The 19172-nt window shown below is 42.0% G+C and overlaps 1 protein-coding gene across 2 annotated transcripts in view; it reads right to left on the reverse strand.

Moving 5' to 3' along the window:
• The window catches only part of iqch (IQ motif containing H), a 98991-nt gene extending 80050 nt beyond the window's left edge, over positions 1–18941 (reverse strand). Inside the window, exon 1 of one of the 2 annotated variants that reach the window (XM_039773511.1) lies at positions 18865–18941. In XM_039773511.1, the coding sequence (XP_039629445.1) occupies positions 18865–18915 (51 nt within the window). In that variant the 5' untranslated portion in view covers positions 18916–18941. Of the gene's footprint in view, positions 1–1317; positions 1411–18864 lie in introns of those variants that run through there. The other variant, XM_039773512.1, reaches the window with a different exon arrangement.
• Between the last annotated feature and the right edge of the window lie 231 nt (positions 18942–19172).

Here is a 19172-nt window from a genome sequence, read left to right on the forward strand (position 1 = left end):
CACCGCCAGTAATTTTTATCCACTCCAAGCTCAGCCTGCTGCCCTGTGCAAAGCTGCGGGGATAGCGGCAGGGGCACAAATCAGGAGAAGCCTTGAGGGGGGTTGCGTTCCGCCAGAAAACTAAACTCACCCGGCTGTATCCCCAAATTGTCTTGAAGTGCGGCTTTACGCCCAAGTCCGCTCAGCCGCAGTGGACTAAAATACTAAGCTGTTTACTAAAGGGGGACAATCCTGGCTTTTATAACCGCTGACTGAAGTACGTCGCAAAAAATATGCATACACACTTCAAAACAGCTTGTTGCACCCTTGGACAGGCAGCCTCAAATTGGTTTTAGTGTTTATGAGAATGAGTGACAGATAAATATAAAATGATAATGCCAGCTGCTAGTAATCTGCGTGGAGAATCAGATTGGGCAGAGGTTGAGCGCATAGACTGATACACTGCATTGCCACGGCCTTCACACGACAAACCACCCAAGCGCAGCCGTGCCACGGGGGACACCTCCGCACCACACTAAGTTGAATGGACTGAAACAGTGTGAGTTTGTTTTACAGCGGCTGGAGTGCCAATCCTGCCACCGACCCCCAAGTTTTCCCTATAAGTTGGAGGACCTGCTTGCAGGGGTGGGTGCAGGTTAACGTCATACTCAGGATGGTCCAATTACGGTTTAAGGGCCCTGAAGGCCCAATGGAGTGGAGTCACTTCTGGCATTTAAGGGGATTTGAAGTGGCAACCTTCTGATTGGTGCTGCAGATCCCTTTGCCTCAGAGTCACCTCTCCACCCTGATTGGGCAGAAAAAGACTAATTATTTACAACTTAAGTTATTGAGGTAGTGGTGGTTATGAATATTTAAGAACAAATACCATGGCTAAAAGATTTAGGGGGTTTGCTAATATGAATATCCACATAATACTCAAATATCACAAAGCAGTTATGTCTTTGATGTCACACTGGCCGTACTCTGCAAAAATAAGGCTGTCAATTTACAGTAAATTACTGGCTACTAACTGCATTCATTTCACAGTATTGTAGCGTCTTCAATGGATGGCTCTTTGAGGTGGCTTGCTGTGCTTAACAGGACTGCTCACCTTTTGCTGCTGTAGTTCGCTTTGCAGGCTTGCCATTTATGTAGGCGCCCCTGTCACTGGTGATGTAACGCCAGCTCATAATCATGAATTCCTCACAATTATTGTGAATTCGTGTTTGTTGTTTTTGTCAATAATTACACGTGATTCGCCAATTGGTGCCCCAACTCTTTATGATCTCTTTAACCCGTACATAAAAACTGAATCTTCATCGTACAAGATATACTCACCACATTAACTCGCTGCTGGCAGACATAAAGAACAAGGAACATCCAACTGAGTACCGAGTCTGAGACAGGCAGGCAAAGACCCTTCTTAATACAACGTGTGAGCAATCATTCATGGCATTTTTTTTTACTTTTGTGTGATTTCTTATTTGTACAAAATGTCAATAGGAATACAAAGTTACACTGGACTTGAAAAACGAGTAAGAGAGAGGCTTGACGTGGCAGCTTTAGGCTGGTGTACAGCACAGGTCAAATTACACGTTGGATTATAACATCGGTAATTACTTTGAAACGGGAGTGGCGACTACAGGCATTTACGTAAGTGGCTGCTGGATTTTGTAGGTGTGTCGCTACTAAAGCACATGAAATAGAAGCTGCTAACACTTCACAATAATGGCTTTAAAGGCTCACTGGACTGCATCTATTAGTCACTTAGTGTGCTGCAGTATGCAACACAAAGGCGGCCTTTGTTAAAGTGTTCTTATATTGCAGTAGGTGACTAACACAGGCACTGTAGACATCCTTATGCTAACATGACGGCATCGGTGCTTTGTTATCCTAATTAACGTCAAAGAACGTGCTTGCTAAGGTCGTGCTTCATAAGAGCAACTGACTAATTGGACTGGACTACCAATACTGATGCTCTGCACAAGAGAGGACAGAGCTGACTATACTTCCTTAGAAGGTTGGCGTCCTTCAAAATCTGCAATAAGATGCTGCAGATGTTCTACCAGACGGTTGTGGTGAGCGCCCTCCTCTACGCAGTGGTGTGCTGGGGAGGCAGCATAAAGAACAGGGACGCCTCACGCCTGGACAAACTGGTGAGGAAGGCAGGCTCTATTGTAGGCACAGAACTGGACAGTTTGACATCTGTGGCAGAGCGACGGGCGCTGATCAGGCTCCTGTCAATCATGGAGAATCTACTGCATCCACTGAACAGTATCATCTACAGACAGAGGAGCAGCTTCAGCGACAGACTGCTGTCACCGTCCTGCTCCATTGATAGACTGAGGAGATCGTTCCTCCTCCATACTATGTGACTCTTCAATACCACCCGGGGGGGAGGGTAAACGTTAACATTATACAAAGTTATTGTCTGTCTGTTATACCTTCATTGTTATCACTCTTTAATTTAATATTGTTCTTTATCAGTACGCTGCTGCTGGAGTATGTGAATTTCCCCTTGGAATTAATAAAGTATCTATCTATCTATCTATCTATCTATCTATCTATCTATCTATCTATCTATCTATCTATCTATCTATCTATCTATCTATCTATCTATCTATCTATAATTCTAAAGTGTTTCCCAAAAGCCTTAGAACTTGAAATCATTCACTACAGTTAACTCTGTAAATGCACGAGATGTTGTAATTTAGTATCAGAATAAAAACCCATCCATCCATACAGGAACCCCCCTGTGTCCACTCTGTTGGAATACGGTTTTCTTCCATGAAAGGTGACCGACCAATCAGGGAATGAGACGATGCAATGTGCAGTATCCAATCAGAGAAGAGCCACATAATAAACACAGACCAATCAGAGCGTAATTAAGATTCTATGCTTTCAAAGCTCTCTGTTATCACCTATTGCAGTGCTGAGCTGGTGTTTTTTTTGAATTTTCAAAAGTCCCCATTTTAGGGGGTTAAAAATGCTGAAGCAGTGTGGATGAAAGGCAAAAATGGGGACTAATTGGCTGTGTTTTTAAATGAAAATATAGTAGTGTGGATGGAGCTCAAGAAAGAGGGTAAATGTTAAACAGAGGAGCTCATTGGAGGGTGCGTACGTTATACAGGAATGAAAATGCGGAAGTGTGGATGGTGCTTTAGAAAGACAAGTATATAAAATGAAAGCATTGGATTTGGTCTAAACATATAACGTAAAAAGGAAATCTGACCAATTGTGTCCCATCTTGAAAGGCATTTGTCAAAACTAAGATATTAATCTGTTTCTTTTCATTGCCTGTTTTATTCCATTTATTGTGGGTCAGTATCAAGTGCAGACTCACAACCCGGGAAAAATAAGAGGTGACACTTGCATGGACTGCATGTTTGGCAGCGTCTGGAAGGACTGCACACACAACACACAAACGGCATGTAAAGTACACACTGAAGGAATGCCATATTAGAACTGACCTGGGACCTAAGAGATGGGATTTTCCCACAAGAAAAGCACCCCCATTGTAAGCTGAAAAGGATACAAACATGTCATGTTGCACAGTGGGACTCGACACAGGCTTTGGACATTACCCTTTAATCTCTCGCAGCCTTCCATCCATCCATTATCCAACCCGCTATATCCTAACTACAGGGTCTGCTGGAGCCAATCCCAGCCAGCACAGGGCACAAGGCAGGAACAAACCCCGGGCAGGGTGCCAGCCCACTGCATAAATGAACATTTAATACAATTCAAATTTCTCTTTCTAAAATGCACAGTTCACAAAAGGATTTTGATTTTAGCAAAGGCCTGTAACTCCAGTATGTTTTTGCTACTGTTCATATTCATTATTTTATTATATAAAACTTAACACATTTTATTTTGCTGTGGTTTTGCCCCTGAGACGACGCTCACACAAAGATATACCAGTGTTCTCGAAGCACTGAATACATTTTGTGACCACCAGGGGGTGTTGCAGCACCCCAAACTCCAGACAGAAACACAGGGACAGGGACACAAGTCTCCATGGAAACAAAAGGTTTTAATCAGGCAGTTACCTTGCACACAGATTTCACATGGCATAACTAAGCACAAAAAAGCACTTCTTCAAACTCTCTCTCCTGTTGTCTCCTCTACTCCTCCAGGCAAGCTTCGTCTGCTTCCTCCCGACTCTGGCTCGCTGGACTGGAGCAGGGCCTCTTCTTTTATACCCCATCTGGGAGTGCTGAAGCCCCACAAAGTAGAGATTACTGATCCCCCGCAGCTCTCCCTGCTGGACCCCACGAAACCCAACAGGGCTGCCCCACCAGACTACAGCACTCAGCATGCACTGCAGGTGCCCTTGTAGGAATCCTAGACTGAATAGCCTGTCAGCCAGTGTTCTGGAGAAGAAATGAGCCAGAATGAATTGTCTTCCCCTCTCCTGCCATTATAATAACCTACAGGCCAGGTAAGGATCCATGTTTGGTCCCTGCCAGGATGCCAGTCCCTGCACAATTTTTATTTATGATTGTAACAATAAAGATAGATAACGGAGGAGTGACTGCAAAGAAATAGTTAAAAATTTTGCAAATGCTCTCCTAATCCCAAGGGGTGATCCCTTTCTTTGGATGAGCAGATATCCTGCTTATCCTCACATTCCCCAGTTTCTTTTCCTCCCAAATTTTGCCCCACTCATATTTTTCTTTTCTTCCCATTTATTCAGTGACAGGGGGCACACATTTATAGAGCAGGGGCTCACTATGATCACTTTACTGCTGTGAAACACAAACAAAGCCATGACAATGTAGCAGTAAATGACATTTTAAAGTAGCCCCCCTCCTAATTTGCCATCACTGATGGACTATTTGTAGCCCCTGTTTTAAAGTGTTGTTATTTGTGCTTTGTCTTCCTAGGACCAAACAAAGCCTTTCTTAAGGTCTTCTTACACATTGGTATGTAACTAATACATTGCCAGCCCCTGTTTTGAAGTGCCGACAAGGTTTTGTTTTACTGTATTGCAGGAATTGAATAACAGATGCCCCTAGGTAGCTTATGTTTTAAAGTAATGCTATTTAGACTTTCCAAAAAATGTCAATTCAATGTTTAAGGCATCCACATAAAGTCTTGTAGTGTCAGGCCACAACCCTCCTGTGCAGTCCCTCATGTTTCCAAACGGCTAAGCCTTCATAGAGAGTTAGAAGCTGCCACTCAGTGGGCCACCTACACTGTCTGCCCTTGACAATACACTGCATTTCATGTGGGCACCCATTATGCCACCTGATGGGCTGTAGGAAGCAGTCTGAATTCTGTTAATGTCACAGAGCATCTCCCATCATGCATTGTCTCGTATATTTTCATTTCCAGAATGAAAAGGGATGCATCAAAACCAAGGTGAAACACACTGAAGCCTAAAGATGTGTGTACTCCTTTCCTTTAAAGATCTCTTAGGCATAAAATTGTTGTTAGTAGGAGAATGGGCATCCTGGCCAGGATAAAGGATGGTTCATTACCTGGACGGTGTGGCCAGTGCCATGACACAAGCAAATTGGTCATTGGGGCAAATAAATTTGTACCCAGCCAGTATGGTTTAATGGACAGATGATAAAGGCTGAGGATCAGGAGCTGTTCCATTCCCCCATAAGTCAGATGGCAGTGGTCCTCTAATGGTAGCCTAATTGGGACAACCACAGGGATGCTTGGGAGTTTGAGTCCAGAAGTACAGTCTTGCTGGGATCCCTGGGTATCGAAAGAGGGCACTGTTTTTTTTGTTTGTTTTTTTTGGGGGCGGGGTGCTCCCTACTTTTTGTTTGGGCCAGAAGTGCTTCACCAAAGACACAGAATGACACCGGACTTAAACGGAATCAAAACTCAACAGAGGTAGAAGAGGAGGAAGAATGGTTTAATTTGTCTTGTTAGTGTGGCAGATTCCTAGAGAGGATTGTAAAGAGGTACTTTGTAAGAATAAATCTCTTTTATTTTATTCTAAAAACGTATGTTGTATTACTGTGTCTTGGGATTGAGGCTCAGTGGTGCCCCTTTGTGGTCACACTGTTTAAATGTAAGTACCTGATGTTATGAATCTGCCCACTTATTAATAATAAAAAAAAAGTGAAAGACGCTCAAAACTAATAAAAAAAAAAAAGTGAAAGACGCTCAAAACTAAAGTCAGATCTACACTGCCACATGGATCTGATCCGAAAATGTAGGCCTCACCAACCCCAAAGAAGCCTATCCCCAAACTCCAGTTTCAGGCTTGTGGCCTGGAAAGCCCCAGTAATGGGGCAAAGGTTTTACAGTCAAAAATATCTACAAGTACAGAGAAGACAAAAAGAAGACAATAAATGCAAGAGAAAGGATGCTTAATAACAGGAAAAGTCCAGGTTTTCACCAGCAGTACAGGCACTTAGAGCAATCTGCTATTCATCACACACACACACAGTACCCCACTTCGATCCTCACAATTATTAGTTATCCAGTCAAATCTAAATAACAAAAATATGACTCCTGGTTGGTTGGTATGGGTGGAACACAATCACAGCAGGTGTCTAATAGGTCACTTTTACGACTGAACATTTGTTGTGTTACCCTGCTAGAAAACAGAAAAGGTGTAAATCAATGGTGATTGAAAACAAGAAGCCAGTGGTGCATTGAAAATAAAGAAATTAAATAAGTAAGAATATGTCCACTTGGTGTAACATTCAGGTGTGTTTGGAGACTTGGTTAACTGATTTGAAAGTGTTATGATTTCAGTTTCTTTTTAAATTTTCTTGGGTTTTCCGTATTCTAGTTTTGCAGGTTTTAATACCCAACGAATCCCACTCTGCAGTCAGAATGTTATTCAGACTCTCCATTTTGATTATTTTTTTACCATCTTTTTTGGCACTATTTTCATTTGACAATGGGTGCCACCATTGTGTGACTTTAGCTTTGCCTATTTCTGTGGAGATTCTCCCATGATGCACTGGGGAAGCACCGGTTGTGATATTATCTGTACAACAGTATAATTACTCCCCCTAAACAGTCACTTGTATCCAAGATTGGACCAAGCCCTCGCAAATCACTTTACTTGATATTTTAATTCATCTACCTGTGCTAATAGTGTACATGCTGTGAATCACTTTTATAGACAGAATATCCCAGTTCAGGTGATGTAAAGATTCCCGTGCTCTTGTTAGTTATTGAATGGGGAGAGTCTGTGGCTAATTGTTGTTCAAATTTCTTAAACATACAATTTTTCAAAGAAATGCCTAATGGAGATTTAAATCTTTTGCTGAAGTCCCATATTAAAATTGCTGGCTGCCTCCGAACATGATAGAGAGCAGATTATTGTGGCACTTCAGCATCAGAGACTCACGGAATCCTTATAATATTTAGATAAGGTGGTCATCAGATTGTTTTTAGTGTAGTGGAAATACTGAGTACAGGTTTAGTCACTGTAGCATTAAATGTCACCGAGCCATCTTTCAAACATTTTTACGCAATTCAGGCTGATTTAATTTTTTACTTTTATGGACATCATGTCACCTCCCTGCTTTGATTTCAAGAAGAAGGAGAAGTGAGGTGCTGTGACTGAGGTTTGCACAAGGTGCTGCTCAGCCACAGAGACGAGCGCAGGATGGGGCAGAGGCAGAAGAAGACTATTCGTTTATATTGAGACCCACTGCTCTATTAGTATAGTTAGGGACAGTACTTGCCTTTGTCCCAGAAGACAAAATATCAGTGGTTCCTTAACCAGCCAAGATGTCTTTATAATGGAAGGTCAGGGATGAATGAGTTGCCTAGCTGGGTTGGAAAGACAGAAAGGGGCTGCCCTCTGTGGGTCAGATAAACTGCCCTGATGCACTTGGGAGCTGTAGTCCTGGTTGGCAGCCCTGCTGGGGAACTTGGGGAAGACCAGGTGGAGCTACAAAAGGAAGTGAAGGAGATCACGTTAGACCCGGAAATGCTTCCCAGTTGTGATGTATGGGCACTGGAAATGCCCCTGGGATCAACATAAAAAGAGCTGCTCCATATCACCTGAGGAGCTGAAGTAGGGAAGAGACAGACATGGCTTGCTGAGAGGTGTGGAAGGAGGAGAAAAACACAAAGGGAAGAGAAACAGTGGAGTGTGGTGATGTGCGACTTTTGTAAAGAAGCCTGTTGAGAGGTATTTCCTTACAAATAAATCATTATTTGCATCCAGGACTTGGTGTTGTGCAATTATTTCTGGGGTTTGGGACTCCGTGGCACCCCCTACAGGCCACACCTTGTATAGTGATACATAAATAAACACCATCACTCTATCATTATTAGTGAACTGAATAAGTAATGCACATCTAAGTTGTTTTTTTCTTATATGGTCACACTCAGCCATTCAGCTCCGCCTACACTTGGCCCCGCCCCATCCCCTGTCCTGCTTCAGCCTGCACGACTGTAGGAGTGTCACTGCTTTGCTGTTGGGAGTGGCTGTCGAATGAGTAAAAGAAAAAAAGAATAAATAAATACACAAGTTGGAAGTAATCGCTCTCAGGGTAAAATGGAAGCAGTTAACTAACTTGTAGTTAAAGTTGCACAGAACACTCCTCTGTTTTAAGATTGATATTTTTGCAAATTTGCAAATGCTCTTCAAAGGGAGATTTTGAAATTTCAAAAATCTGTACAGCTTGCTCTAGTTGAGATATCTCAACAAAAAACTGAAGAAGTGAGAAATAATTATGGCAAATTTCAGTCAAGTTGTTTCGTGTGAACAGACAGACAGACATGGCTCTCGTAGTAGGTGCTCTCTGGATTATATCTGAATGCACCTTAAAAGAGTGAGAGTCAAAAGCTGCTGTTTTGCTGAAAACTACAGTATGTGTGACATTTTCAAAAAAAAGAATAAGTACTATAAACAAGCCATAAACATTGCAGGTGAGACTAATGAGAGGGACCATAAAGATAGTGAGGATAGCAGCCACATACAGCTTTAAGCCTGTCACATTAGACGACTTTTCCAGCAATTTTCATTTGTAGACTTCATTTATGTAATGTTAGCCCATCGGAGCCAATTGGCAGTGCACTCCCAAGAAGCAGATCGTCTGATGGGACATGACTAACAACTGAGACCTGCTAGTCTGCAACTGGCTAGGATAAACTCAAACAAGTTTAGTTTCCTTGTTAGTCAGTTGCTGAAGCTGTTAACCCTTTGTGAAGCACTGCTCTGTCAGGCATCATGCATGGTTGCGCTGGTAGATGAGTACTCAGTTGATAATTGTGACCAGGGGTGCGATTTGCAGTTATGTAATTTGAATTGGTGCAGCGATGAGATCAGTTACTGCAATCTGCAAATCTGACAAAAAGTCATGTAATGTGACATTGGCTTTAGCATCAACATGCAGTCCAATTCTGTGGAGTCACCAACATAGACGTAAGCCACAGAATGGCAGACAAAATGGCCACTGCATGCGATATGACACAGCAAACAACGGCAAACCGGAACAAAGGATCTCCTTTCTGGTTTTTTGTTTTATTAGGTTCCAAACAAATTTAAATATCACTTTGTTTGCCACAAAGTGGCATAGGTCTTTTAAAAGTGTTTAAAGGATGTTCGTTGACCGTGAAAATGGAAGCAAATTGATTTTCCAAAGATAGAAAAGAAGCTGCAAAGGAAAGAACAGCTGTATGTGGTGTATAAGACTAATAACTCTGATGCTAACCATAAGGCACATAAAGCACGAGGGAAACAATCAAGAGTTAAATTGGAAAAGATGAAAGGCAGAGAGGAATATAGCAGATACAGCCAAAGATGAACCAAAGAGATTCGTTTAGTAGTAAAAGAACAGACAGTGAAATAGCGGATGCTCTAAACTCACATTTTTATGAGGTGTTCTGAGGGCTATCAAGGAGGTACTGACTGATTTGGAAATTGTAGAGAGAGAAGTGCTGCTAAGATTAAATAGGCTGAAATCAAACAAATCACCAGGACCAGATAATATTTACTCTCGAGTTCTTTAGGAGGTTAGTGAGTATGTATATAAAGTCTTGACGCATATTTTTAAGAAGTCACTACACACTGGGGAAATTCTGAAGGACTGAAAAATGGAAGATATCAAATTGCATAAAATGGGTCATTGGACAGTTCCAACCAACTACAGGCCAGTAAGCTAAACGTGCATCACAGGTAAATTAATGGAAGGAAATACTAAAGGATAAGACTGAGGAACACATGGAAAGTACAGGAGTTTCAGTGAATTGTCAGCATGGATACAGACAAGGGAGGTCACGTTTTGCTAACATGCTGGAATTGTATGAAGAAGCATCAAAAGAATACGACCAGAATTGAGCATATGATGTTATTTGTCTTGACTTTCAGAAGGCATTTGATAAGGTGCCACCTAAGTGGTTGGGCATCAAATTAAAGAAGTGGGAGTTCAGGCTGTGATGTGTAGATGGGTGCAAAAATGGCGAAAATCCAGGAAGTAGAGGGTGATGGTGTGAGGCACCTTATCATAATCGGGTGATGTTAAGAGTGGTGGGCCACAGGGGGCAGTGCTAGGGCTGCCACTATTTTTAATGTATATAAATGATCTGTATAATAATAATAATATAAATATAATAATAATACTTATTATCTACTCTCTATATATAAAATCCTAGGCCTAAAAGTGCAATGATTTTATGTAATGTTTTTATGTGACTTTTTTTGTCACACTTTAAATAGGGCTTATTTTAAAACCTACATATAAACGTTTGGTATCATTCTTTTCACAATTTATTGAACTTTAATGCGATGTTGTTAGATTTTCAGATTCTTATTCCGTGTTTAAATTATAAACTAAAAAATATCAAGAACTCACGGCCTGAGATTTAACCACTCCTGGGGCTGGAAATAAAAGACAAAGAGTAGGACAGCTGCTGTACAGGCTTTTAAATGTTCAAAGCGCCGGGCGAGATGCAGATCACGCAGAGCAGTAGCAGCAGCTGATCGAGCAAAGATGAGATAAATAAAAAAAAATATTTGTTTCCCATTCTATCACCGATTAAGAGGGGGTTTCGCAGGAGTGACTGCATCTCCTTGGTTTGCGTTCAGCCCCCCTCTTCACAACGCGAGCAGCTGACTGGCCGCAATTGGGGCTTGGCTGCCCCAGTAATATTTATAATAATATAAGTATCAAGCTGGTTAAGTCTGCAGATGATACTAAGCTTGGAATTTAACAGAATGTCAGGTTATATAGCGCCCTGATGTGTAGAGTACAAGTCCAAGGTGGTTCCACCCAAGCTTTATAACACACTGGTGAGGCCTCATCTGGAGTACGTTGTGCAGTTGTGGTCTCCAGGCTACAAAAACGACATAGCAGCACTAGAAAAAGTCCAGAGAAGAACGACTAGGCTGATTCAAGGGCTGCAAGGGATGAGTTATAAGGAACGATTAAAAGATCTGAGGCTTTACAGATTATGCAAAAGATTAGTATGAGACATGATTGAAGTGTTCAAACTTATAAAAGGAATTTGTACGGTGGATCGAGACGGTGAATTTTAAAATGAGTTCATCAAGAACAGGGGGACGCAGTTGGAAACATTTAAGGTTAAATTTCACACAAGCATTAGGAAGGTTGTCTTCACACAGAGAACCATGTTGTTTGTTGTCATCTAAATCTTTCTAATGTTCTAATGTGAGGTTGCACTCATCATTTACATTTGTTTCATTCATTATATGAACTTTACTGCCTGGCAGCCAAGTTGCTAGGAATTTCTCTTGGTGTTACATCCATAAACATAACATGCTACATAGAATTAAACAACACAAAATACAATGCATGACACCATCCCAATATTGCATACAGTTGTAGTGAAAAATATATTGCACAAAACACAAATATATAAATCAATACCGTAAAGTAGAAATGCATGTAATATATGCAGTATATGCATTAATATATCAAATCTGTCCTCATAATATAAGCAGAAAAAACAGAATAATAAATACAGTAAATAAACATAATTTAGATTGGGAGGAGCAGTTTAGAAGCCAGTAAAACACTGAAATGAATCAGTCCGTGTTGAGCCAGCATGACTGCAGCAAGACCGAAACTGTGGCTGGAAGTTCTTGCCTTTAGTGGCTGCTAACATTTCCTCAATGGTAGTAAAGTGATGGTTGCCTGGGTGAGTGCAGTCTTTGCTTATACTTCCGTCTTGTTTCCTGAGCCATGGTGTGTTCAGGACCTCAGTGGAGTCCAGTTTCACACCTGCAATCTTTTGTGCTGTCTGAATAACACACTGAAGTGTATGTTTGGCATGAGTAGACGTATTACCATACCAGACTGTTTTGGAGAAAGCGAGGATGCTTTCAATGACAGATCGGACTGGGATAAGCTAAACTGACTAAGGTGACAGCTGAGCTTGTTTGATCTCAGTAAAGACTGTGAGTGTGGAAGAAACATTAGACTTTGGGGTCACATAGTCATTAAGGATAAAATGTTTTGATATGCTTTCCACGTTAAAATATAATATCCATCTTATAAGTATAAAAGGGTTAATAAATGTCAGAAACCCGTTTAGGCATATCAGGAAACCCGACAAAGGTCAAGTAACAACAAAGACAAGAATGTACAGTACCAGAAGAAGGTTAATGTAATACACCCAATGTATGATTAAGAGATCAGCAGATGTCCTGTAAACAACAAGATTGGCCACTTGTCACACACACAGAAATTTCAACGGTGGTGGCCCAACCCAAAGGGTATTAGGATGATAAGAATATGTTAAAATAGACTTGTATGTTATATAGTTCATTTGGGTGTAAACCAACGAACCAACCAGAGTAAATGTATGTGTTGATTGACACTGTTATGTAAATTCAGTTATTTGTAAAATAGACCTAGACCAGGGGTTCCCAACTCCAGTCACGGAGGGCCGCAGTGGCTGCAGGTTTTCATTCTCACCCTTTCCTTCATTAGTGACCTGTTTTTGCTGCTAATTAACTCCTTTTAAATTAATTAAAACGCAACTGAGAGAATGAAAAGTAAATTAAAAAAAAAAAAAAGATAACCTTTACAAGGATCATAAATTGCACCGGCTGTTACAGACTGAAATCAAATGTATACTTTTATTCTAAAATAGTAAGACTAAGAGCAGTTTACTTCTCAAAACAGAATGGCGCAGGATCAAACTCGTAACCTTTTGATTACCAAGCAGGAACTGATTCTATTGAACCACAGAGGAAGTTACAATAAACTGCTGTCAATGTCGCATGTTAAGGCGGCTTTTTGTTCCTGCAGTTATATTTTTGAATAAAAGTGCAATTGTGTTATTCTTGTGAAAATGTTACTTTGCTATTTGGACTTCAGGCTTCATACACTATATAGTTTATGCCTACATTTTGTCATCTACTACTAGAATATAAAAAACGTTTCTGTTTTAACAATGTGTTGACACAGATTACTGTAGAAACGGAACTGACATGAAATGCGTGTGTTCCAAATAACGATCTATTATTTCCACTCTAAAACTCCACTTCACTCCCAGATACTCAATCAAGACATGAGCTGAGAGAAGTTCGTGGATGTTCTAAATTGGTGGGGGGATGGAATAGCCGGCTGCTCCAAGCTTCTCTTTATGAGCACATTTAGAGGACAAAGGACGCTGGCGGAGAGGTATGAAGGGATTTAAGAAGCGATTTAAGGTGGGACGGAATTACGAGTTTTTTCGTAGGCTCTGGTAATTCTAGTGTTAATTAACAACCAAGACTCGACGCCTAACTAAGTAATTGGTTGGAGTTTGAGGCCCTGACTTAGCTGGTCTTCTGTTGGCTCCCTCGCTTCACATTTCATTTCTGTTTGGGTGCCATTAGAGTTAAGAAATGAAGCAATTCAAAGGATGATGAAGAAATTCAAGGGAACAAATCTTAAAAAACAAGTCAATTAAAATGAAAGGAAAAGGAGTTAAATAGCAGCAAAAACAGGTCACTACTTAAGAAAATGGTGAAAACCTGCAGCCAGTGTGTCCAGGACCGGAGTTGGGGAACCCCGACCTACACTCTTTGTTTTTTGGACCATTCTCATCATGCTGTAACAGACTGCTGTAAAGGACGCTCCCTCTGAGGCATTAGCCGAGGAGTAATAAAAGACGCAATGAACAGCTTTATCTCCTGCCTGATTACTGACTCAAAAAAGGTTTGATCAGACTTGTCTTGTTAGAGGGTAAGTTTCTTTCTTTAATTAAAATGTTGATTTCTATCACAGGAGTGACAGTGGTGACAGCAAACTGAAATGATTCCACCCTTGTGACGCTGACACCACCACTTATAACTAAGAGTGCAGGAGAGGAGGAGATTCCCCTAAAGTCCATTATCATTTCCACTGTGTCCAGGGAATTCAAGTGAAGATTACTGTGGGTCAAACGATTGGCCACCCAAATGGCACCTCGTCCCTGTTTGTGATCAGGCCAATCGGGGTGTTGTCATCAGCAAACTTCAGCAGTTTATCATTAGGGTCACTGGAGGTGAAGCCATTGGTGTATTGCAAAAATGAACAAAAGAAAGGAGGATGAAACTGATCTGACAAAAAAAATGTGGGACTTTGTTCTACTTCAATCCTTATACCTGATTCATTTTTGACATATGTGATGTTCGTAATATGTGAGTATACAGTGGGTATAGAAAAGAATCCCCCCCCCTTCGAAATATTACAATTTTGTTTGCTTTGCAGCCTTAAATGAAAACACACACAAAAAATATTTCTTCCCAGCTTTACTTACTCAATGCAATCTATAACATCCAAGTGAAAGATAGCACACCTTCAGTTCAGAAGAATTTTAAGAAATCAAAAACAAGAAATACTGAGATTAATAAAGGATCTCCTCCCTCCTAAACTCAATCAGGTGTAAGTAACCACCATTTCCATTGTAGACCATGGTTACTGGCGTCCTTCCACCTGTTCACAATTGTAATCAATGTAATTAGTGAAGCATAAAACCAGCTGTTCCTGGAGCATTCCCTTGATTGGCAGTGCAACTGACAGCAAACAACTGACTATGGGTGGCAAGCCACTTTCAAAAGCTCTCAGGGATAGAGTTGTGGACAGACATAAGGCAGGAGATGGAGCATAGTAAAGTCCATAATAAAGACGTGACAAGTGTTTGGTACTACTAGGACCCTCCCTAGATCCGGCCATCCCTCCAAACAGGATGGAAGAGCAAGGAGGAAACTGGTAAGAGAGACTACCCAAGAGGCCAATGGCCACTTTGAAGGAGTTACAGGATTTTATGGCAACAAGTGGTCATTGTGTGCATGTGAGAACAATTTCACAAGCGCTCCACAATTGTGGCTTGTTTGGGAGGGTCACAAAGAAAAAGCCACTTCTCGAGTAAGGCCACATTAAGGCTTGTTTGAGCTCTGCCAGAATGCACCTTGAAGATTCTGATGCCAAGTGGAAAAAGGTCTTATGGTCAGATGAGACCAAAAATTGAACTATTTGGCCTCAATACCAAACGGTACTCCTGGTGGAAATCCAATGCAGCTCACCATCCACAACACACCATACCTACAGTAAATCATGGAGGTGACAGCATCCTGTTGTGGGGGTCTTTGCCGCAGGGCCTGGGGCTCTCGTTAGGGTAGAAGGAAAATTGATGGGGCAAAATACCATTAAAATTCTTGAGGAAAACCTGCCACCCTCTGCCAGAAAGTTGAAGATGGGCAGAATGTTCACCTTTTAACACGACAACGACCAGAAGCACACAGCAAAATGCACCACACTCCTTGGCTGAAGGAGAAAAAACTGAATGTCCTCATGTGGTTTAGTCAGAGCTCAAACCACAAATCACATTGAAAATCTGTGGAAAGATTTAAAGATAACAGTCCACCAACACTCACGATCCAATTTGACCGAACTTGAATAGTTCTGTAAAGAAGAGTGGGCAAATTTTGCTCAGTCTAGATGTGCAAAGCTGATAGAGAAGTATCCCAACAGACTCAAGGCTGTCATTAAAGCAAAAGGTGGTCATCAGAATATTGACATTGGGGGGTGATCCTTCATTAATCTCAGTATGTCTTGTTTTTGATTTTTTTTATCATTTTTCTGAACTGAAGCTGTGCTATCTTTCACTTGGATGTTATAGATTGCATTGAGTAAGTAAAGCTGGGAAGAAATATTTTTTGTGTGTTTTCATTTAAGGCTGTAAAGCAAAAACAAAATGGGAATATTTTGAAGGGGGGGATTCTTTTCTGTACCCACTGTGTGTGTGTGTGTGTGTCTGTTGGGGTGTCTTTGGTGAATACAAGGATGTGAGGTGAGGGGGGCCTGTGATAAGCATGGGTGTCATAGTGGGTGGGGAACAGGGTCCACTGAGTGGGGGCTTGAAGCCTGCAATGAAAAGTACATGTGACAGACATGGATCAAGGGGAAGAGGCCCACAGACTGCTTATGTATAGAGCCCAGAGTTCTGTGCTACACCCCTGGCGATAAGTGGTCTGTGGCGTGGTGAAGGTTTGAAATAAATCATCAAGTCCAAATGAGGTGATATAAAGGAGCCTACACAGTACAGAGGAGGAGAAAAAATAAGGTTTAAGGGGAAGGAAGGAAGGACAGAGATGGCAGGTCATTCAAAGGGGCTGAAGAGGGTCACTCTGGCTGAGCATCTTCAGGTAGCTGGAGGGACCCCCATGTAAGGCTAAGGAGTAGCAGCAGGATTTGGAGATGTGAGGCGCCCTGCCAGGGGCATCAGACAGCAGCAGGGACCCAAGCCTCAATTCTGAAGGTTGGTGGATGTCTTCACGTGCTGCTGGATCTGCAACTGGGTAGGCTGGGAAGGTGTCAGCTTTTAGAAGGAGGCACCAGGGTTTGTGTGTTTTTAAAGGAACGGTTTCCTGCCGTGACATATCAACCTCAACTTTTATGGAATTATTTATTGCATTTTAACATCCACAATCACTTTGATTTTATGGATTATTTGTTTATTATGGACAATGCACTGCACTATTTGCACTGTGATGTTTTGTTTGATTTTTAATAAAAGCACCTGTCACTTTTGCACTTACCCCTTGCCATAAGTGTGCGTTCTCATTTGCCCGGCTCATGTTGGTCTACAAGTATTGACAATTTCAGGTTGTAAAGGGTCCCAGGAGCAACAAGAGATTGTGGAGCAGACCCTGACCGCCACAGGGCCTTTTGAACTATAAAACCCTGGAGTTTGTGGGGGTCTTGTCGGATACTTCAAGCTCACCTCACATCCCAGACACATTTCAGGTGAAGTGGACTGGTGACTTTACAGTGTTCCCGTGTTAGTTATAATGGAGGTGTGTTGCTATAAACTGCCATCCTGTCAGGGGGTTTGTTTCTGCCTCATGCAAATTCTACATGGACTGGAAAAAAAAAAAGATTTGGAAAATGAATAGATGGATTAGGGGTTGGACTGTCAGCATCTTTAAAAAAAGTAAGTGTATGGATCGTTTCCTATTAAGTATTTAAAATTTTCAGAAAATATCACATTGGAATTAAAGATTGTTAGCTTAAGAATTTAAGAAAGAGGAAGAGAAGGCAAGAAAGAGTATACGTAATATGGTTTGATACCCTATTTAAGTTAACACAAAAAAAGCGTTGGAATATGGATTGTTCTGACGCTTAACATATTTCCCAGTGGATCTGATTTTCTGCAGCAGCCCTGGGGCTACAAGCAGGAGTAGAATAGCTGACAAATTATTGAATAAAAAACGCATTTTTAAATGTAGTACCAAAGAATACAGGAAATGTGCAGTTATCAATACCCAGCCATCTGTTTCCTAAACAAATTGCTACATAACAGCGGTGAGCAGATCGGGACACACCCTGGACGGGAAAAAGTGCCATGTCGGGGCGCACTCGCGTCTTTAAGCTGCCCTTCATTCAGTTACTGGCCTGCAAGGAGTAGTAACAGGGTAGTATGTGGCAAAACCCTGAGTAGCTGGGCGTGCTGGTCAAACACTAGAGGCCATTATAAAGGAGTGGGTAATGTAAGACGCACGGTGTGAGAACGGGAGAGCAAATCAGTGTACCCAGAGAAACAAACCGAAGTGCCAGCTGCGTTAATATCCACCGCAGCGCGACGTATCCATTCATGTCATTCCAATTTCGAATCATCAGTCGACTTAATGGCACTGAACATGTCTGTTCAGCAAACTAATACCGTATTCATTAGATCTATAAAGTATACTTGCATACTATATCTTATGGAAACCGTTTGCAATTTGTCATTCTAAATGTGGCCAGAATTTATTTGACTAAAGTGACTGTTTAGAACAAAATAAATAATGCTAACAGCGCATTCAGCGGAACACGGTGGCGCAGTGGTTAGCGTTGCGGCAGCGACTGCCAGTGTGAACTTTGCACTTTTTTTGTCTTTTGCATCATAATGCTGAGTTAACTGACCATTTAAAAACGAGCGTCAGTGTGCCCCGCGATGGACTGACTACCCGTCCTGGATTTCTTGTTTCTTGGCCCTCACTGCTGCTCCTTCGTCTACCTCCAAAATTAGATCCGATGGATGATCATTTCTAGAGTCAGGTCGAGGTAAAGAAAAACATCAATGACTTGGCAAATAAGGAAATAATTTCTGCATGGTGATTCTATCAGTGAGTTGAAGAAGGCGAACATGGCTTCTCAAGTTGCGAGCAGCTCACAGAGAGAGGCTTTCCTCAGTGGCGTTGATCGGTGCAGTTACGGTCGAGGATAACGTGCAGAAGGGCTGCTGAGATTTTTGGAAAGACCTAATGCTCTCCAAACAAGCAACACGACCTCTCAAAAAGACGTCGATCTGATAGTCATGAGCAGTTGCCCTTGTTTCACACTGTCTGGGTAACATTGCGTTGAATTCGCCCAGTCCGACTAATGACCAGGGAGGACACCCGAGAGTCCACTACTCTGGGGGTTTCATCTGTACTTTCCCCTCCCCACTTCGGTTTCTGCCCCCGTGTCGACTTACCTTGATCAGTACCCCACCCACTCCGGGTCGATTCCCTGCCGCCTCCGCCATCCACCCCGCCGCCTTGCAGCTTTGCAGCCCGCTTGTCTGCGAGTTGTCAGTCGTGGCAACCCGGAGCGCGCGCCATTCCCATAGCAACGGGACGCGGACCGTGCCAAAAGCAGACAATGGGGGACGCAACGATAATCATGGCGGCGCGACAGTAAAGTTGTGGGGCACTGGGCTGCCCCTACAGCCCTGGTCTGAAAATGCAATCCATCAAGCAGACGAAGAAAAAATGTCATCGCTCAAACTGTTCATAAACGGCT

The sequence above is a fragment of the Polypterus senegalus genome, chromosome 12 (genome assembly GCF_016835505.1).
Source record: "Polypterus senegalus isolate Bchr_013 chromosome 12, ASM1683550v1, whole genome shotgun sequence".
NCBI classification, from domain to species: Eukaryota; Metazoa; Chordata; class Cladistia; order Polypteriformes; family Polypteridae; genus Polypterus; species Polypterus senegalus.